The sequence below is a fragment of the Haliotis cracherodii genome, unplaced genomic scaffold (assembly GCF_022045235.1).
Source record: "Haliotis cracherodii isolate W230 unplaced genomic scaffold, xgHalCrac1.p SCAF_12, whole genome shotgun sequence".
Lineage (NCBI taxonomy): Eukaryota > Metazoa > Mollusca > Gastropoda > Lepetellida > Haliotidae > Haliotis > Haliotis cracherodii.
Genome location: NW_027266267.1, coordinates 37,963,996 through 37,987,566, shown reverse-complemented (window position 1 = coordinate 37,987,566; position 23,571 = coordinate 37,963,996). Strand labels below are relative to the sequence as shown.

The window sequence follows — 23,571 nt, the reverse complement described above, 5'->3', positions numbered from 1 at the left end:
ATGTTTCCAGGTTTGTCAGCACCATACCCGTGCTCGTGGGTTTCACCAAAGTGGTAAAGCATCATATCGGACTTTCTTCCCATGAAACGCCGTAATATGACTTGAATATTGTTTAAAGCTTAAGCGGCGTAAAACTCAACTGACTCACTCGCTTGATTATGTACAATACATTTATGCCAAACATTGCTAAGTACATATTATTAAATGTAGACTCAAATGTCAACTACTTACCTCGCTTAGCATCCTAACAGTGCGAAATGTGTACGACTAATAAACCGTTTATAAAACCCACAACATATACCTGCATTTTATCCTGGTCTGTATCAAGGCACATCATAGGTCTTTTCAGTGCATTTAAACGCATATCTTTGTGTAAATACACACTCCATCACTACTTCCCTATCCGCCTGTTTCCTCCATACTGTTCATCACGCAATGTCCTGTGCATTGGCAAGTTGGATTTCCCAAAAAGTCAAACACCTTTTCCTCATGACATTTATTGTCCCGTGCAAGGAGGACGTGGCCCATGGACCTCTGAACTCTGTGTTTCTTAGCATATCTGTCATGGGCCGAACCAGCCGAACACAGAATGCCACTCGACTTCGAAATGGTCCACTCTTGGTTTAATGTGCACGGAGACACGTGAGTGAAGTGGTGGTAGATGTGCCGAACCCATCCCAATGCTTCAGCTGTTGCTGAAAGCTGCTTGCAAAAATGAGTTTGAAATGTGCAAACTGCTACGGCAATATTGTTTATTCATCAAAATCTTGCTCTATATATGACCATGAATCCAAAATACATCATAAAAAGATGTCAATGAAAATAGTTCAATCTCATCCCCTTCGTGTTCTGCTGCAGTCTCTTCTCCAGCTTCTGTTAATAACGTAACCACAGTTTCAAAACATAACTCAACATTATCTTGGGTGTACCTGATCATCTTAGATGATTATTCTCAAATCAGCCAAAACGTCTCAAATATTGTAACTTCAGCTTCCCAGAAGTTACTCAAACATGACATTAATTACACCAGTTCGGGGCGCTCCAACATTTGGAGGATCCTGCTTCTTTTATACCGAGTGGGTCCGTGAGTTGTGTTTAACTGACTGTCAAAAGGAGTGAATCCACCATCCACCATCTTGTAATATACAACATTCCCGTCATCAGTGCATATAGTAATATACAACATCCCCGTCATCAGTGTAGATTGTAATGTGTAACATCCCCGCCATAAGTGCATATAGTTATATACACCATCCCTGTCATCAGTTTATCTTGTAATATACCACATTCCCGTCATCTGTGTAGATAATAATATACAACATACCCGTCATCAGTGCAGATTAATATAAAGCATCCCCGTCATCAGTGTAGATTGTAATGTGTAACATCCCCGTCATAAGTGCATATAGTTATATGCACTACCCCTGTCATCAGTGTATCTTGTAATGTACAACATCCCTGTCGTCAGTGTATCTTGTAATATAAAACATTCCCGTCATCAGTGTATCTTGTAATATACAACATCCCCATCATCAGTGTATCTTGTAATATACAACATCCCCGTCATCAGTGCATATAGATATCTACAACATCCCCGTCATCAGTGCATATAGTTATATACAACATCCCCGTCATCAGTACATATAGTTATATACAACATCCCCGTCATCAGTGCATATAGTTATATACAACATCCCCGTCATCAGTGCATATAGTTATATACAACATCCCCGTCATCAGTGCATATAGTTATATACAACATCCCCCGTCATCAGTGCATATAGTTATATACAACATCCCCGTCATACGTGTCTATTGTAATATACACCACCACCGACATCAGTGCACATTGTAATAGACAACATCTCCGTCATCAGTGTAACATACGACTGTAAGACAAGTAGCCAAATTTGGATTTTGTTAATAAATGGTATCTGTCCGTATGTTTGTCTTGACCTTTCTTCTGTGAAATATTAACATCTAAAAATATTATGAAATTACTCTCCGATATCATCTGTTACATAGTTTATATTTTCTGTCATATGTAGATAGGTTATTTTAAATTTTCATTCTTTTTCAATCAGCAGGTAGTTGCATGATGTACAAAAAAGTAGTACTTTTATTGTCAAATCAAATTATACAAATTTCAGATGGTGTTCTAATTCGCATTTGATAATATCGTATATTGAACATAAAGTCATTTGAAATGTCTGCATTCCATTCACTCATGAAATGAACACTGTTATTGTCAGAAACGAACAGACAAAATGTATACATCCTACTCTAATATAATTTATAATGTACATACAGTGTAGTGTGGGTACATTAATGAATATTTAACAAGGTGTTTTATCCTTTTTCTGTTTACCCGCCCCCCCCCCCCCCCCCCCCCCCCCCCAGTGAAAAAAACAACTTTAAATCATTTTAAATATTCAACACTGTATTTACGTATCTGTCATTTTCTGTATGGATTTGAGCGACGTGTTATCGTCTGTAAAATCGACATATTGTGTTCATTCGTGTTTATCGGGACCACAGATGAATGTGTAACCACGTGATCAGGATAATAGATCCTTTCATGTGTATATATATCCTGGTATCAAATTCAATGTGATATTTATGCCATGCCCCGCTATAGCGCGACAGGTGGACACCACCAGTGTTCGAAACATACGAGGACATTTAAGTCCCGGCTACATCACATATTGAAATAAAAACGATACTCATGCTGGTGTTACAGTGCTAGCCCACTGATACACCATGCTGCAGTGAAACATGTTTACCCTACCCAGACACAGTATACTGACACCAAGACGACCAGTCCTTGTTTTAGCCCCTTAATGCAGAGGGCAAGCCAGGGTAACAACAAGTACCATATTTTAATATCTATGGATATGGCGCGGCCAGGGGATCGAGACCCCGACCTTCCGCTATCTTCACCAGTTTGAACCAATTCAATATCAGTGACTATCATTCCAAGACTGGCATTGTGGACTCTAATTAGTTGTGCTGTGCTGTTATTATTTTAAGAGTGAGTGTGGTTTTACGCCGCTTTCGGCAATATTCCAGCAATATCACGGCGAGGGACACCAGAAATGGGCTTCACATACTGTGCCCATGTCGGGAATCGAACCCGGGTCTTCAGCGTGACGAGCTAACGCTTTAACCACTAGCTACCCGACCGCCCCTATTATTGTATGCATTAGGTATTCAAGTATATTCGCATATATGAAGTGCCTGATAACATTTTTGCAAAGCGATAGTATTCTGGTCAGCGAGTGCACTCGTCACGTCCAATAATCAGATAAATTTGGAAATTTACAGTGAGTGTAGTTCATTTTTTTGTGGACGAATATTTCTAAAAGCGGCCTTAACCTCACACACTCACCCATGTAATAATGACAGGCATAGTCGTAATGTTTAATTCAAAAATTGTTTGGACTTATTTTTGCGTAACGCGGTCTGGGATCGAACCACCTTCATTCCGCTTTTCTACAGTGTTACAAGGACTTGGTGTTTCTCTTTCTGTCGTATAAAGATTATACATCCATGGTACTTTAAGGAATATTATACATAAAAGCATAACCACATTGACTGTATAACAGTGCATAAGGAAGTTATAAATATCTCAACAATAGCCTGTGATATAAGCCTTGGTGATCGATATAACAGTGAGTGGAAACAGTGAGCCATGTGAAGAAACACACACACTGCATTACTCTGAAACTGCTGATAATAACCCACGTGGCTCTGGAAAATGGCATCCCAGCATGTTTTACTGAAGTCCTCCAAACATTGCTTTGTTTATCGTGAAACAAAAGTGTTAATTATAGCAGGTATCAATAGTACACAAAGCAAATATATCATTTTCACGCAAACGCGGCAAATGAAAGAGAAAGAGGCTGGAAATGGGCCGCAAGACTGGTCCTTGTTTAAGGGAATCTCAATTACTCATCTGGGGTTGCTATTTAATACATACTGCATGGTTAGGCGATAGTACAATGGCGGAAATTCAGTATCAAAGAAAATCGAGCTCTTCATTAGTTTCAGCGCTCGTTCTTCAATGCATAAAGTTCTAATTGTATGTTACGTGATTAATGGCTATATATTTATTGGCAATGCCCGTTCATGAAAGTATATTGCTCTGATTATAGGGACACGATGCTCTGAAAAATGGCAAAGGTGACGACTAGAAAGAGACTGAGAAATGAGCCGCGAGGATAGTCCCTCTTGAAAGCAAAATGGAATAACCTTATGTAGATGTGAATGCAAGTTATAATATAATACGTTGTATTGACAATAGTGAAGATTCAAGGTTCTCAGTAGATGTTAAGCGGTGAATAAGTATCTTGGGTATAAGAAAATCTTGTTCACTGTGTCATATAGCGAGAATGTCCAACTGACAGACACTGTCGGACACCCAGCTATCGAACTGTACACAAGAGGAAAATCCCAGTTACAGATTTAACTAAAGGCTTTGTTTCATAAAGTAACTGATATTTGATAAACGCCTCTTACCACATATGTCTTTAAATGGACAGCTAGTATTTCTTTGTTATGTATCAAAACGCCATTTGCAATAATTATGCCTGGGTCCACTCATATACACTTTGCGTTGGCACGGGTGGCCCAGTCGTCTGAGGCGTCGAGATTCGCTGTGCAGAGCTGCGTCCCTTTGACACGCAAGAAACCTATGATTGTGGGTTCGAATCTTGGTTCGCCCCGATTATGTTTCTAGGTTTGTCAGCACCTTACCCGTGCTCGTGGGTTTCACCGAAGTGGTAAACTTCTGAGGCCTGCATCACTTTGGGCTTTCCTCCCACATTAAGCTGACACGCTGTGATATAACTGGAATACTGTTAAAAGTGGCGTAAAACCAAACTCACTCACTCACTCATATGCACTTTGCAGTATAACGGGGTAATTAACAAATACACCGGCACAATAGGCCCTTTTGATAGTCACATAACTTCAGCACCATGGCCCTTGATAAGGGGTGGCGGGTAGACGTCTTTTGAAGTAATGATCAATAACAATAACAGTAACAAAGTTTATCTTATAGTACTATATACAGTTAGTGTTACAGAAAGTCAATCCATGATTCCCACATATTTACATGTTACTGATATCACAGTATACTGTACAGTGACGTAGTACTGATATGGCGTATAGTTTACAATGACGTAGTTCTAATGTAATTTTACATTACAATGACATCATAATGATATGATATACACTTAACAATGACGTAATACTGATATGACGTATATTTTACAATGTTGCCGGTTGGATGTTGAATGCCGCACTCAGCTATTTTTCATTTACATGACGGCTGCGTGAGCTTGGACCAGGCAATCCAGTGATTGATATTGTGAGCAACGATCACGTTTACATGATATTACGGCTTTTCCATTGGACGAGCGGTCGGACATGATAAGTGTATGAACTACACAAGTTAGATTTAATTTACACAAACTAATACATGTGGTAGAAAAACTGGAAACTAAAGCTACAAAAAAAACCGTTGGTTTGGAAGATAATTATGTGCAGCAGGGAAAAGCGTTAAAATCGCAAATCTATGAGGAAAACACGGTGAGACAGTCCGAAGCTCTGTATAGTGACAAGTCAATATCAAAATCGTTGATTGGGAGCAGCAAAGAGATATGGTTACCAAAACTAACTCCATTTTCACTTTGATGTTTGAGGCAACAGCATAATACCGTCATGGTGTTTGGATATGTATGTATTTACACAGTGTACTTAACTGGATATGACATTATAGATACTGCCTCCCTCAATAGGAGTTAGGTTCAAAGTGTTGTATTCATGTCCAGCTGTTTCATCCGTTCGTCCATCAACGTCACACATTTCGTACACATTTCTATCACTGTGAGTTTCAGGCTGTTGTGTTTGCTTCATCTTTACCAGAATCAGTACCAGCATGACGATGATGATGACAAACACGCTTCCGGCAACGACAGCCCCTATGATGACAACAGAGCTATTGCTTCCATTACTTTCTTTAGCCGCCTTCACTGAAAAAAATTGTAAAATGTGTATGTAAACAATTGATTGAATTATTTAGGATATCAATACCTTGTAAGAAATTATAAAATATATTAATAGTGAAAGGGAGGTTAAACGCTAACCGTTTGGGTAATACCCAGGAGCAGGGTTGTAGACACACCAAACATACGATCAAAGGATTTTGACACGCTACACAAAGCGTATAAAACAGTCGGGTCTCCCAGTGTGGGTAACATTACAAACAAAACAATTCCTGTCTGCTTAACTTATTTAAAAGTGCTCTAAACTTAATTACTCTTTACTACACATCCACCATCTATCCTCAACTGAAATCAATACTAGAGCACAATTAAAGGTTCAGTACCTGGACAAGCAATTTCCCAACTCGTATTGCCACAAACAAAGACCAATTTCTTTGACTCTTCAAGGGATGTTGTTACATTGACTGTGATCTCAAACATGCCACCAGTAGTATTTATAAGTGATGTATTCAACAGTCTTCCTGTGACGTTTCTAGTCTTCAAATACAGCTGAATGGAGTCAGAACAATGGTAGTCTTGTACACGTACTGTCACCTCTTCTGCAGCCCGGCTGCTCAATATTTCACATGATGGGGGTTCTGAAAGGGCTTAAAAACATCACAAAAGTCTAACTTTGCTGGGATCAGGAGCCAAAAAACAACAATATATATTTACTTTCGTTTTCTTTCCGACAATAAACATATATGGAATTAATTATCATAATAAGATAAATGGAATGATTCCTGGTTAGAATTGGTCTTCAACAAACCCATGCTTGTCGTAAAGAGGTGACTAATGGGATCGGGTGGCCAGGCTCGACAGACTTGGTATATGGATGCCACCGTGTCCCCATTGCGTAGATTGATGCTCATGATGTCAATCACTAGATTGTCCGGTCAAGATACGATTATTTACAGACAACCGTAATAGCTGGAATATTGCTAGGTGCAACGTTAAACAACAAACAAACTAATAAATGGAAAACTCATTGTAAAACGATTAAAATGTTTGTGCGTTTTGTAAATGCCAAACTGAAAATTTCAGTCATTTTACATATGGACTGTAGCATATGTACATTTGTATCATGTCATACCAATAATTGAGAACTGTGTTGTCTCAATTATAGCCATGGCAAGCAAAACCCCTAATGTTGCACTAACAACTTTGTCATGATCGGGCTCCGTTGCTACAACGACGTGATGTATCGATTCACCAGGTGATGGTCTATGCTAAAATAACACACTAACTTATTTAAAAGTGCTCTAAACTTGATTAACCTGTCTCTTTATTACACATCCACCATCTATCCTCAACTCAAATCAAAACTAGAGCAAACTTAAAGGTTCAGTACCTTGACAAGCAATTTCCCAAATAGTTGCAATATCGCCATACCTAGGATAAGAATACCTTAGAAGAAAATGCCATTTGTTTTTGTAAAAGTCACATCAAGTCCACTTGATATATTGGTTGACTGTTGGAATGATGTATCAGTTATACCACTGACGTGTGTGATTGTTTTAGACACTAACAATTTAATGTCAAGATAACCATGGTTTGGATTATTCTGCTCAGCTTTCCACAACTGGAGTGTAGGTTTTCATCTTGTGATTTTCTTATCTGGATTACATACCTTTCAAAGGATTTGGCGTTTTTAATCAAGCACTTACCTTCACTCGTCACCCTTGCTTACATCGGTATCAGAAGACGTATCATGCGCCGCACATGTAATCATATCCCAGCCTTACAGTGAATGCGGTAGTGACAACGGCTTAATCAACGTTGAACAGTATTAAAATGGCTGTCAGCTTCTTGTTGTAGAAGGTGCACGATATCAGTCAGTTAAGGGGTGGTAAAATTGGCATACTTACTCGGCATTAGACTTTGAATTCCACTGCAAGAAATATCCTTCTGTTTACTGTCACAGGTGAATTCTAACGTCACGTTTCCGAAGTAAGATTCAGTTAAGTTGAGCTGAAGTTGAAATGAGTCATCAGTGATGGCATCCAGGTTACCCTTTGTGAGTTCGGTTACGTTACTCCCTGTTCTTAACTGCAGTTTCATCCCCGTGGAACAGTAGTACCCGGCTGCGTTTACTGACAGAGACACATTCTGGTTCACACGGAGCTCATCTGGGCTTGGAACACTCGTTATATTGCATGATGGCAACTCTGAAACAAAGAGAAAGTTTGTTTCACTGCTTGGTCAGAAATAACATGTCTGCTCGAAACCGCAACCATGTCTGCTTAAATATATATTGATCTGCAAAACACTTTATAGAAAATTGATACATTTTTTGCTAAAATGCTGAAAACAGATTTGCATGATCAGTAATTAAATTAAGTTTTGTTGGACCTTGCCAATATCGTACTTGTTGTTTGTTTGTTGTTTAAATCCGCACTCGGCGGTCTGTAGATAATCGGGTAGTGGACCAGACACTCCATTGACATCATGGGCATCGATCCACGTAATTTGGATACGATGACATGCATCAACCAAGTCAGTGAACCATAATGAATCAACAAAGTCATGCGAGCCAGCATAACAAAACGATACATTGTGCCACAATAAGTTTAACTGTAGAATCATAGGTACACACTTGCAATGGTCATGGAACACTTTGACGGAGTAGGTTCTGAACCGAGCGTACATCCCCATTCGCCTGCATCTGACTTCTTGACAATGGATATCGTGATAACAGTCTGAGTTTCATTGATGACTGTCCCAGTGTCATCGCCAGTATTTATACATTGTTGGCTGGTCACATCGCAAGTGGAAGCGGTACTTCCACTGGGCTTGGAATAGGCATGTGTGGTACTTGCACCAATGCAGGTGAGGCTTGCTTTAGAGCCAATGTAACCCAACTCTGGACATTTCAGTTCAGCAGCACCTGCAGAGAAGGAATGATGGCAGACAGTGAATTCAATCCCTTATGTAATGTAATTTTAAGATACGTTATAAAGCGTTTTAAGTTAAAAATGCTTCAAGGGTGGTAATGAGTATGTGTGTCTATAAATGTATTTACAGTAAACTACGGTTATATCGAACTAAAATTGGTGGTCCTCTTTGTTCGTTATAACTGTAGTTCGTTTTAAGTTATGGACAGCATATATACAGCAAATGGCCGGGGTCAAAACAATTAATTCGTTATATCCGTCAGGTCGTTATAGGGGCGGTCGGGTAGCCTAGTGGTTAAAGCGTTCGCCCGTCACCCCGAAGACCCGGGTTTGATTCCCGACATTGGTACAATGTGTGAAGCCCATTTCTGATGTCCCTCGTCGTGATATTGCTGGAATATTGCTAAAAGCGGCGTAAAGCCATACACACTAACTCAGTTTGTTATAAGGTGTTCGCTATAAACGTAGTTTTACTGTATGTGTCAAATACCAGTAACCGTTATACAGTTATGATAGGCGATCCATCAACTATCTTCAACACAGTCATTATGGTCTGTTTCGGCAGATAATTGAAACTGTTCTTTCGAGTTGACGTTGACAATGACATGATTTTCAGTTTTTCACGACGTATTGAAGACGTGAATTTGGGTACGGTGTTGCGTGTACTGGTGCACCAAACAGAAGTGTTTTTTCTTATTTTTTCAAGCGAAAAGGGCTACTTTGCGAGGAGGAAAGTTTGGATACCACAACGTTTTAGCATGTCAGCGTGCAGAGAGGAAGTGCAAACCGGCAGGACATTCTGTCTTGGGTTCCTTGCAATTTGAGGCATCTGTCTGTGAGAGAGATCCAGGTTCAAAGAACTTGGTTACGAAGATATATTTTCCATTTGGTGTAAAGATTAACTAACTACCTATGTACACGAATTACCAAGGGCCATCCAAATTGACCAATCTACATGCTAAGGCATTGCATTTGGCACAGTTCTGGCGCCTATACATTCACATAATCACGTCATGGTCTTCACATTTGAAACGCTTGTATGTGTTAGCATCTGCAGGAAAGGCTTCTCTTAATTTTTTCACAAATCATGTGGGATGATAGCTAATTGAGCGAAATTGCAACGTCTTCATCGGTGGCATTGCCCGGTGATGGCGAACGCTAGTAATCTAATTGACACTATACAGAAACAGTGATATTCTGCAAGAAAACTTCTCACTATGACGTCATGTTGCGTGATGGCAGATCTGCTCAATGACTCTGTTGTTTTCGGAATACGAAATATTAAGAGTTTTTTGTTTGCATAATGACATTATTTAGATTATTTTTCAAAATACTTGTTTCAATATAAATGATTAATATTTTAACTGTACTTCTCATTTGGCAACTCATGTCACTTGTGTTTAGCCAGCTCATTATAAATAATAAATATGTATGGCTTTTTAAATAACCAGCAAGTCATGTAAATAATAAATATTTTTGTTTTGTAGATACATTGATGACTTTGGGGTCTGATATTATATTTTCAAAAGTAACCGACTATCAAACTTAATGGGTACTCATAGAGTCATGTCTATATCAAAAGGGTTTCCAGGAAATATCTCTTCAAATCGGTTGTTAAAGAGGTAAATGTCCGAATTCCTGACAATTAGAGACAATACATTCTTGTAGAAACACGGCTTGAAGATACAACCTTATATACCTCCTTACGTCCGCCAAATGTCATTCACTATAAACGCCAAAGAATAGTCATTATAACTGAAGAGAATAAAAAGGACATATAGTGTTGAATCGAAATACATCTGATTTCGGTAATTGTAACGTGTTATACTTTACATAATGCAGATAACACAAAAACACTTGAAAACGCTGATAGAGTACCCCATGGTACAACAGCTGCATACAAACAACAGAACAAACTCAAATTACCCTGGACGGTGTGGTGTACATACAGTGTGATAGATGAGTAATAAGAAGAAGCGTCGACGCATACGCAGCATACATGTAAATAATCGTATCGCCGGGCTGCTCAATATTTCACATGATGGGGGTTCTGAAAGGGCTTAAAAACATCACAAAAGTCTAACTTTGCTGGGATCAGGAGCCAAAAAACAACAATATATATTTACTTTCGTTTTCTTTCCGACAATAAACATATATGGAATTAATTATCATAATAAGATAAATGGAATGATTCCTGGTTAGAATTGGTCTTCAACAAACCCATGCTTGTCGTAAAGAGGTGACTAATGGGATCGGGTGGCCAGGCTCGACAGACTTGGTATATGGATGCCACCGTGTCCCCATTGCGTAGATTGATGCTCATGATGTCAATCACTAGATTGTCCGGTCAAGATACGATTATTTACAGACAACCGTAATAGCTGGAATATTGCTAGGTGCAACGTTAAACAACAAACAAACTAATAAATGGAAAACTCATTGTAAAACGATTAAAATGTTTGTGCGTTTTGTAAATGCCAAACTGAAAATTTCAGTCATTTTACATATGGACTGTAGCATATGTACATTTGTATCATGTCATACCAATAATTGAGAACTGTGTTGTCTCAATTATAGCCATGGCAAGCAAAACCCCTAATGTTGCACTAACAACTTTGTCATGATCGGGCTCCGTTGCTACAACGACGTGATGTATCGATTCACCAGGTGATGGTCTATGCTAAAATAACACACTAACTTATTTAAAAGTGCTCTAAACTTGATTAACCTGTCTCTTTATTACACATCCACCATCTATCCTCAACTCAAATCAAAACTAGAGCAAACTTAAAGGTTCAGTACCTTGACAAGCAATTTCCCAAATAGTTGCAATATCGCCATACCTAGGATAAGAATACCTTAGAAGAAAATGCCATTTGTTTTTGTAAAAGTCACATCAAGTCCACTTGATATATTGGTTGACTGTTGGAATGATGTATCAGTTATACCACTGACGTGTGTGATTGTTTTAGACACTAACAATTTAATGTCAAGATAACCATGGTTTGGATTATTCTGCTCAGCTTTCCACAACTGGAGTGTAGGTTTTCATCTTGTGATTTTCTTATCTGGATTACATACCTTTCAAAGGATTTGGCGTTTTTAATCAAGCACTTACCTTCACTCGTCACCCTTGCTTACATCGGTATCAGAAGACGTATCATGCGCCGCACATGTAATCATATCCCAGCCTTACAGTGAATGCGGTAGTGACAACGGCTTAATCAACGTTGAACAGTATTAAAATGGCTGTCAGCTTCTTGTTGTAGAAGGTGCACGATATCAGTCAGTTAAGGGGTGGTAAAATTGGCATACTTACTCGGCATTAGACTTTGAATTCCACTGCAAGAAATATCCTTCTGTTTACTGTCACAGGTGAATTCTAACGTCACGTTTCCGAAGTAAGATTCAGTTAAGTTGAGCTGAAGTTGAAATGAGTCATCAGTGATGGCATCCAGGTTACCCTTTGTGAGTTCGGTTACGTTACTCCCTGTTCTTAACTGCAGTTTCATCCCCGTGGAACAGTAGTACCCGGCTGCGTTTACTGACAGAGACACATTCTGGTTCACACGGAGCTCATCTGGGCTTGGAACACTCGTTATATTGCATGATGGCAACTCTGAAACAAAGAGAAAGTTTGTTTCACTGCTTGGTCAGAAATAACATGTCTGCTCGAAACCGCAACCATGTCTGCTTAAATATATATTGATCTGCAAAACACTTTATAGAAAATTGATACATTTTTTGCTAAAATGCTGAAAACAGATTTGCATGATCAGTAATTAAATTAAGTTTTGTTGGACCTTGCCAATATCGTACTTGTTGTTTGTTTGTTGTTTAAATCCGCACTCGGCGGTCTGTAGATAATCGGGTAGTGGACCAGACACTCCATTGACATCATGGGCATCGATCCACGTAATTTGGATACGATGACATGCATCAACCAAGTCAGTGAACCATAATGAATCAACAAAGTCATGCGAGCCAGCATAACAAAACGATACATTGTGCCACAATAAGTTTAACTGTAGAATCATAGGTACACACTTGCAATGGTCATGGAACACTTTGACGGAGTAGGTTCTGAACCGAGCGTACATCCCCATTCGCCTGCATCTGACTTCTTGACAATGGATATCGTGATAACAGTCTGAGTTTCATTGATGACTGTCCCAGTGTCATCGCCAGTATTTATACATTGTTGGCTGGTCACATCGCAAGTGGAAGCGGTACTTCCACTGGGCTTGGAATAGGCATGTGTGGTACTTGCACCAATGCAGGTGAGGCTTGCTTTAGAGCCAATGTAACCCAACTCTGGACATTTCAGTTCAGCAGCACCTGCAGAGAAGGAATGATGGCAGACAGTGAATTCAATCCCTTATGTAATGTAATTTTAAGATACGTTATAAAGCGTTTTAAGTTAAAAATGCTTCAAGGGTGGTAATGAGTATGTGTGTCTATAAATGTATTTACAGTAAACTACGGTTATATCGAACTAAAATTGGTGGTCCTCTTTGTTCGTTATAACTGTAGTTCGTTTTAAGTTATGGACAGCATATATACAGCAAATGGCCGGGGTCAAAACAATTAATTCGTTATATCCGTCAGGTCGTTATAGGGGCGGTCGGGTAGCCTAGTGGTTAAAGCGTTCGCCCGTCACCCCGAAGACCCGGGTTTGATTCCCGACATTGGTACAATGTGTGAAGCCCATTTCTGATGTCCCTCGTCGTGATATTGCTGGAATATTGCTAAAAGCGGCGTAAAGCCATACACACTAACTCAGTTTGTTATAAGGTGTTCGCTATAAACGTAGTTTTACTGTATGTGTCAAATACCAGTAACCGTTATACAGTTATGATAGGCGATCCATCAACTATCTTCAACACAGTCATTATGGTCTGTTTCGGCAGATAATTGAAACTGTTCTTTCGAGTTGACGTTGACAATGACATGATTTTCAGTTTTTCACGACGTATTGAAGACGTGAATTTGGGTACGGTGTTGCGTGTACTGGTGCACCAAACAGAAGTGTTTTTTCTTATTTTTTCAAGCGAAAAGGGCTACTTTGCGAGGAGGAAAGTTTGGATACCACAACGTTTTAGCATGTCAGCGTGCAGAGAGGAAGTGCAAACCGGCAGGACATTCTGTCTTGGGTTCCTTGCAATTTGAGGCATCTGTCTGTGAGAGAGATCCAGGTTCAAAGAACTTGGTTACGAAGATATATTTTCCATTCAGTGTAAAGATTAACTAACTACCTATGTACACGAATTACCAAGGGCCATCCAAATTGACCAATCTACATGCTAAGGCATTGCATTTGGCACAGTTCTGGCGCCTATACATTCACATAATCACGTCATGGTCTTCACATTTGAAACGCTTGTATGTGTTAGCATCTGCAGGAAAGGCTTCTCTTAATTTTTTCACAAATCATGTGGGATGATAGCTAATTGAGCGAAATTGCAACGTCTTCATCGGTGGCATTGCCCGGTGATGGCGAACGCTAGTAATCTAATTGACACTATACAGAAACAGTGATATTCTGCAAGAAAACTTCTCACTATGACGTCATGTTGCGTGATGGCAGATCTGCTCAATGACTTTGTTGTTTTCGGAATACGAAATATTAAGAGTTTTTTGTTTGCATAATGACATTATTTAGATTATTTTTCAAAATACTTGTTTCAATATAAATGATTAATATTTTAACTGTACTTCTCATTTGGCAACTCATGTCACTTGTGTTTAGCCAGCTCATTATAAATAATAAATATGTATGGCTTTTTAAATAACCAGCAAGTCATGTAAATAATAAATATTTTTGTTTTGTAGATACATTGATGACTTTGGGGTCTGATATTATATTTTCAAAAGTAACCGACTATCAAACTTAATGGGTACTCATAGAGTCATGTCTATATCAAAAGGGTTTCCAGGAAATATCTCTTCAAATCGGTTGTTAAAGAGGTAAATGTCCGAATTCCTGACAATTAGAGACAATACATTCTTGTAGAAACACGGCTTGAAGATACAACCTTATATACCTCCTTACGTCCGCCAAATGTCATTCACTATAAACGCCAAAGAATAGTCATTATAACTGAAGAGAATAAAAAGGACATATAGTGTTGAATCGAAATACATCTGATTTCGGTAATTGTAACGTGTTATACTTTACATAATGCAGATAACACAAAAACACTTGAAAACGCTGATAGAGTACCCCATGGTACAACAGCTGCATACAAACAACAGAACAAACTCAAATTACCCTGGACGGTGTGGTGTACATACAGTGTGATAGATGAGTAATAAGAAGAAGCGTCGACGCATACGCAGCATACATGTAAATAATCGTATCGCCGGGCTGCTCAATATTTCACATGATGGGGGTTCTGAAAGGGCTTAAAAACATCACAAAAGTCTAACTTTGCTGGGATCAGGAGCCAAAAAACAACAATATATATTTACTTTCGTTTTCTTTCCGACAATAAACATATATGGAATTAATTATCATAATAAGATAAATGGAATGATTCCTGGTTAGAATTGGTCTTCAACAAACCCATGCTTGTCGTAAAGAGGTGACTAATGGGATCGGGTGGCCAGGCTCGACAGACTTGGTATATGGATGCCACCGTGTCCCCATTGCGTAGATTGATGCTCATGATGTCAATCACTAGATTGTCCGGTCAAGATACGATTATTTACAGACAACCGTAATAGCTGGAATATTGCTAGGTGCAACGTTAAACAACAAACAAACTAATAAATGGAAAACTCATTGTAAAACGATTAAAATGTTTGTGCGTTTTGTAAATGCCAAACTGAAAATTTCAGTCATTTTACATATGGACTGTAGCATATGTACATTTGTATCATGTCATACCAATAATTGAGAACTGTGTTGTCTCAATTATAGCCATGGCAAGCAAAACCCCTAATGTTGCACTAACAACTTTGTCATGATCGGGCTCCGTTGCTACAACGACGTGATGTATCGATTCACCAGGTGATGGTCTATGCTAAAATAACACACTAACTTATTTAAAAGTGCTCTAAACTTGATTAACCTGTCTCTTTATTACACATCCACCATCTATCCTCAACTCAAATCAAAACTAGAGCAAACTTAAAGGTTCAGTACCTTGACAAGCAATTTCCCAAATAGTTGCAATATCGCCATACCTAGGATAAGAATACCTTAGAAGAAAATGCCATTTGTTTTTGTAAAAGTCACATCAAGTCCACTTGATATATTGGTTGACTGTTGGAATGATGTATCAGTTATACCACTGACGTGTGTGATTGTTTTAGACACTAACAATTTAATGTCAAGATAACCATGGTTTGGATTATTCTGCTCAGCTTTCCACAACTGGAGTGTAGGTTTTCATCTTGTGATTTTCTTATCTGGATTACATACCTTTCAAAGGATTTGGCGTTTTTAATCAAGCACTTACCTTCACTCGTCACCCTTGCTTACATCGGTATCAGAAGACGTATCATGCGCCGCACATGTAATCATATCCCAGCCTTACAGTGAATGCGGTAGTGACAACGGCTTAATCAACGTTGAACAGTATTAAAATGGCTGTCAGCTTCTTGTTGTAGAAGGTGCACGATATCAGTCAGTTAAGGGGTGGTAAAATTGGCATACTTACTCGGCATTAGACTTTGAATTCCACTGCAAGAAATATCCTTCTGTTTACTGTCACAGGTGAATTCTAACGTCACGTTTCCGAAGTAAGATTCAGTTAAGTTGAGCTGAAGTTGAAATGAGTCATCAGTGATGGCATCCAGGTTACCCTTTGTGAGTTCGGTTACGTTACTCCCTGTTCTTAACTGCAGTTTCATCCCCGTGGAACAGTAGTACCCGGCTGCGTTTACTGACAGAGACACATTCTGGTTCACACGGAGCTCATCTGGGCTTGGAACACTCGTTATATTGCATGATGGCAACTCTGAAACAAAGAGAAAGTTTGTTTCACTGCTTGGTCAGAAATAACATGTCTGCTCGAAACCGCAACCATGTCTGCTTAAATATATATTGATCTGCAAAACACTTTATAGAAAATTGATACATTTTTTGCTAAAATGCTGAAAACAGATTTGCATGATCAGTAATTAAATTAAGTTTTGTTGGACCTTGCCAATATCGTACTTGTTGTTTGTTTGTTGTTTAAATCCGCACTCGGCGGTCTGTAGATAATCGGGTAGTGGACCAGACACTCCATTGACATCATGGGCATCGATCCACGTAATTTGGATACGATGACATGCATCAACCAAGTCAGTGAACCATAATGAATCAACAAAGTCATGCGAGCCAGCATAACAAAACGATACATTGTGCCACAATAAGTTTAACTGTAGAATCATAGGTACACACTTGCAATGGTCATGGAACACTTTGACGGAGTAGGTTCTGAACCGAGCGTACATCCCCATTCGCCTGCATCTGACTTCTTGACAATGGATATCGTGATAACAGTCTGAGTTTCATTGATGACTGTCCCAGTGTCATCGCCAGTATTTATACATTGTTGGCTGGTCACATCGCAAGTGGAAGCGGTACTTCCACTGGGCTTGGAATAGGTATGTGTGGTACTTGCACCAATGCAGGTGAGGCTTGCTTTAGAGCCAATGTAACCCAACTCTGGACATTTCAGTTCAGCAGCACCTGCAGAGAAGGAATGATGGCAGACAGTGAATTCAATCCCTTATGTAATGTAATTTTAAGATACGTTATAAAGCGTTTTAAGTTAAAAATGCTTCAAGGGTGGTAATGAGTATGTGTGTCTATAAATGTATTTACAGTAAACTACGGTTATATCGAACTAAAATTGGTGGTCCTCTTTGTTCGTTATAACTGTAGTTCGTTTTAAGTTATGGACAGCATATATACAGCAAATGGCCGGGGTCAAAACAATTAATTCGTTATATCCGTCAGGTCGTTATAGGGGCGGTCGGGTAGCCTAGTGGTTAAAGCGTTCGCCCGTCACCCCGAAGACCCGGGTTTGATTCCCGACATTGGTACAATGTGTGAAGCCCATTTCTGATGTCCCTCGTCGTGATATTGCTGGAATATTGCTAAAAGCGGCGTAAAGCCATACACACTAACTCAGTTTGTTATAAGGTGTTCGCTATAAACGTAGTTTTACTGTATGTGTCAAATACCAGTAACCGTTATACAGTTATGATAGGCGATCCATCAACTATCTTCAACACAGTCATTATGGTCTGTTTCGGCAGATAATTGAAACTGTTCTTTCGAGTTGACGTTGACAATGACATGATTTTCAGTTTTTCACGACGTATTGAAGACGTGAATTTGGGTACGGTGTTGCGTGTACTGGTGCACCAAACAGAAGTGTTTTTTCTTATTTTTTCAAGCGAAAAGGGCTACTTTGCGAGGAGGAAAGTTTGGATACCACAACGTTTTAGCATGTCAGCGTGCAGAGAGGAAGTGCAAACCGGCAGGACATTCTGTCTTGGGTTCCTTGCAGTTTGAGGCATCTGTCTGTGAGAGAGATCCGGGTTCAAAGAACTTGGTTACGAAGATATATTTTGCATTCAGTGTTAAGATTAACTAACTACCTATGTTCACGAATTATCAAGGGCATTCCAAATTGACCAATCTACATGCTAAGGCATTGTATTTGGCACAGTTCTGGCGCCTATACATTCATATAATCACGTCATGGTCTTCACATTTGAAATGCTTGTATGTGTTAGCATCTGCAGGAAAGGCTTCTCTTAATTTATTCACAAATCATGTGGGATGATAGCTAATTCAGCGCAATTGCACCGTCTTCATCGGTGGCATTGCCCGGTGATGGCGAACGCTAGTAATCTAGTTGACACTATACAGAAACAGTGATATTCTGCAAGAAAACTTCTCACTATGACGTCATGTTACGTGATGGCAGATCTGCTCAATGACTCTGTTGTTTTCGGAATACGAAATATTAAGATATTTCTGTTTGCATAATGACATTGTTTAGATTCTTTTTCAAAATACTTGTTTCAATATAAATGATTAATCCCATACTTTAACTGTACTTCTCCTTCACCATCATTGGGGGTCTGATATTATATTTTCAAAAGTAACCGACAATAAAACTTAATGGATACTCATACAGTCATGTTTATATCAAAAGGGTTTCCGGGAAATATCTCTTCAAATCGGTTGTTAAAGAGGTAAATGGCCGAATTCCTTACAATTACAGACAATACATTCTTGTAGAAACACGGCTTGAAGATACAACCTTATATGCCTCCTAATGTCCACCAAATGGCATTCACTATAACGGCAAAGAATAGTCATTATCAATTATAACTGAAGAGACCATATTGGGCATAAAGGACATATAGTGTTGAAAGTCATTTTGAATCGATATATGTCTGATGTCGATAATTGTAACGTGTTACACTTTACACAATGCAGATAACACAAAAACACTTGAAAACGCTGATAGAGTACCCCATGGTACAACAGCTGCATACACACAACAGAACAAACTCAAGTTACCCTGGACAGTGGAGTGTACATACAGTGTGATAGATGAGTAATAAGAAGAAGCGTCGACGCATACGCAGCATACATGGCCCTCCTCTCACGCGATCTCACCTATTACAACAAAGAAGAAATACTTATATTACTTATGATAATTAATATTTAAAAGAAGACCGCTGGCAATATATAGCAGCGGCCTAGAATCTAAAATTCTACACGCACCTAAAGCCAGCAGAGAAATGAGTATGTGTGATCTATATATTGGCATGATTTTGTGACTATGATATATCTAATCCAAAGCATTATTTGAATACACTCCAACGCTCGTCATTACGCCATATTGTCAACAGCTGTGGGAAAGTAGAAACGTGAGTCACATCACCCTGGTTAAGAATCACCAACTACAGCTGACTGAGTGTTTTACTATAAACTGTACAGAAAAGCGACAATACAATTTCCATAATCATAAGACATATCTGGTACAAGTATCTGAACCTTTGAATGTGGAGATGTAACTATTCCTATGGTCCTTTATGCCCCACTGATTTGTTTTGAAACTACACAATTTCCCTGCCTCACTTCCAATCGATTTTGGTCGGGTAGCCTAGTGGTTAAAGCGTTCGCGCTCGAACCGTTTACGTGAATTAATTTCAGTTCAGTTCAGTTTATTTCAAGCCATTGTCTTACATCTTATTGAGAGACGTATTCATGCTGAGCAGATCCCTAAACCATAGCCAATAGTCACATCGGTCCACCCTGCGAGCTGCTTCCTAGGTTTATGTCGATTTATGCCAGGCCAACGTCAGCAAGTTTTAGTTCAGTGTAGTGGGGGGAAAGCTACGCGTCTGAGACGTGTACATGTACATACATTATGTATAATTATTCAGTTCATTATGTATAACAGTCATGTGAAGGATACGACTGTGTACGGACTTGCTTACATTTTCTGATACTTAATCGATTATGGTCATTTGATCACACCTAACAATAAAAACCACAAATACTGCCTTCAGCACTAAACATTTCAAACAAGACCCTGGTTTCACTCGTTCTCACATACTTTCTCCAAGTACCATGCTCTAGTACGTTGTGAAATAATCTTCATAAAATAATAGAACAGTTAAGAGAGAAAGGGCAAAACAGTTTGTGTTCGATTATTGAACATTGTGTTCAACTGCTTGGTCGTTTGGCCCTTTCTATTAAGCTTCGATTATTTCAATAACACCACTAGTAGGAGGTCGGGTCTTCCTATCATAACAATGCCAAACTAGGGGTCCAAAAAAAGGTTAATTCTGGTTCAAGTGTATTATTACTGGATAAATATATATATTTATGAATTTGCCTTTATATATAAAGCTAAAATGGATAGAACTATCATTAAACCGCCCGCATGCTATCAGAAATCAGCGGTCCACAGTAACTTGATATTACCCTCATATTGCTTGACGACGGGCAATTATCACGCCCGTTGTTAGGTGACGTCATAGGCTAGGATAGGTGACATATGTAGCGTTCAATAGTGGCGTCATCTGGTTTGTTCTATGACGCTTCCATAAAAATTGGGTCAGTGACATTCGTGTTGATTGCAGTAAATGTTTCAAACCCGATGTTGTTGTTTCTTTTCATTTGATAAAAAAATCCATCCATGTCAGCTATAATAATTGTAACGCTATTTTTCAAGGCATTATCACCTGCAGAAGCCCTCGGTCTTTTCAACTGGACTCCTTCGTCGAGCAGTTAACGGAAGATAAGATAATGTTACCACAAGTAAGGCACACACCATGAGCACGAGCAATCGCCCATGACATCGGGTTCTGACACGAAGCCCTACCACCGGATTATGTTCGAGAAGTACCAGGCACTGGTGACATATATGCTTCACCCTGAATATCCACAGGGGAACTAAACTGAGGATCGGATGGCCACATTGTGTGACCTTGTTGATGTGTGTCTTTGTATCCCGTCACCGAAGACCGTTGTACAATGTCATTAAAAACAACCACTGTTTGACAGATCTCGATTCGACTATGTTCTGACCTTGAAGACTGTTGACTGTAGCATAAACCATATCTCAGTTTATCATCGTAATTGTTGTTGATTAAGAAATGATATCTTGTAAATGAATGAAAACTGTGACATGAATCTGATAAACAACGGCGTGTTTTGGGGAGGTTTATATCCGTACTATTCAAGTTGAAAGCTGAGAAGGAAATATGTGTTGATAAGTCCGAATTATCAGATGTGGACATCATTTGTGTCATTGCTTGTGATCGTTAACTATTCAACCAAACAAAAGTAGTACGTTTTACTCACAAAAAAGTCGCTTGCAATAACACAAATGAGTTAAATAGCATCCGCGTCCCTGGTTAGCCTGTCCGTGTTAAATTCTTAAATGCAAATTCAATGTACATTCCATGAATCATTTAGCCTGAATTTGAATGAATGGAATGTTCTACCAACGTCCCAAAGGAGAACATGAACTACAGATACTTGCTAACACTTACCATGAAGAAGATGGTGAGAAAAGCATGATAAAAATGATAGCTAAAACAAAATAAGCCTTACCACATTCACAAAAGTAAACTCGAACAGGACAGTGCGTCTCGATCTGACTGACAGTTGTCACTATCATTGAATGTTATAACCTATTCATGTATTTGGCAACAGACGCTTTAGAAAACACATTCTTTAACTATTTGTAATGTAAAAGCGAATCTTAAAAGTACATTCATGAACGATCACGGCCGTGGGCGATACTACCAAGATCTTGCGTCAGGGATTTATATGAACATGATCAGGGTGCTTCTAAAAGCAAACACGTTTTTTTTTGTAAGACAATATTTTCTTTCCTGCCAACCAGTGAGTATTCAGCTCGTGATACTCTTTTGTTACCTCGCATGGTTGTATAACATTGTATGGATCTTAATGGCGTAATTTCTATAAATAATCGACACCAACACCGACCTCTCAGCACAAGATGCATTGACGGACCTGCTGAATAGACAAACTATGTATCGATGTAGTTATGTTGTTCACGGTTGAATACACATGGGATCTTTCCATGAAAACACAGGAACACGTTGATAATAACATTCACATTGCACATTTTAACTGTGTGGAGAAATGCACACATAATTCTATATGCAGCAGTATAAATATTATCAAACACAACACATATTACGAATGTCCAGAATGTTGTCACTGTCACAGTCCTGCACGTTGAACGCTGCTTGTTACACATCATGTTATGTCCACCATCAAAATAGTTTACTTTTTCATAATGTTTCCCCAATTTCTTTGCATTCGGGAAACTCTTTAATCGATACCCATAATGCTTATATCAAATGGAACTATACATTTCCATTCATCTGACCATTCCGAGAAGAAAGGAGACCCGTTAGACCCACCATCAATCAGGAGAGGGTTAGCTAAAATGTACAACAAAAAGCCTAACAATTTCCATACGAAATTTGTAAGAGTCAGTGGGTGAAGTAATTATGGTTTTCTCTTAATTTGAAATGTGGGATAAGGTATATAAAAAGTAGAGAAATCAAATGCTTGTACAAAATTGAACTTGAATGACTATGCTCAATCGTAGGAATCAAAGTTTTCGTGGTTCATTTGCTGGAAATAACAAGTAGTGAATACTACCGAACATAAATGTAATGTCCAAATGAACAAATTCTCGAGAACGGGCCTTTAGGGAAGGATAATTTGAATCACAATGAATCATATGCACATATTTCCTCGTGTGACTCTCTGACGTGTGGTGTATATTTAAACCTTTTGTGTTTGCATGTACTAGTATTCAAAACGATATCAATGTGGACCGTATTTATGAAAAATAAATTAAATCAGTTCAATAGCACATTACATTGGGCACGATAGTGCATTGACAATGGGCACATGCGATAAGGTGCAAAACACCGAGAGCTTGAATGACGTGAAGTCTTTTCTCTGTTGGTTGAGTCCTAGCTAGCTAGTTGGTTCTAGATCAAAGCTCCTAAATAGGTCTGGTATTATAATAAAATGCCTATAGAACAATTCTTTCCCCTAGTTCTGGTTGTTTCCTGACGATTGCGCAAGGGGGGCGGGGGGGGGGGGGGGGGGC

General features: G+C 39.0%; 1 protein-coding gene across 1 annotated transcript; it reads right to left on the bottom strand.

The window, feature by feature from the left end:
- Positions 1–5,269: 5,269 nt before the first annotated feature.
- LOC139458404 (uncharacterized) lies at positions 5,270–22,078 on the bottom strand. The gene is made up of 10 exons (XM_071239828.1): positions 22,026–22,078; positions 19,499–19,574; positions 17,334–17,624; positions 16,606–16,905; positions 12,989–13,279; positions 12,261–12,560; positions 8,644–8,934; positions 7,916–8,215; positions 6,392–6,655; positions 5,270–6,035 (listed from the first exon to the last, which is right to left on the bottom strand). Exons 2-10 carry the CDS (start codon positions 19,548–19,550, stop codon positions 5,761–5,763), a joined length of 2,364 nt encoding a protein of 787 aa, XP_071095929.1. The 5' UTR covers positions 19,551–19,574; positions 22,026–22,078; the 3' UTR covers positions 5,270–5,760.
- Between the last annotated feature and the right edge of the window lie 1,493 nt (positions 22,079–23,571).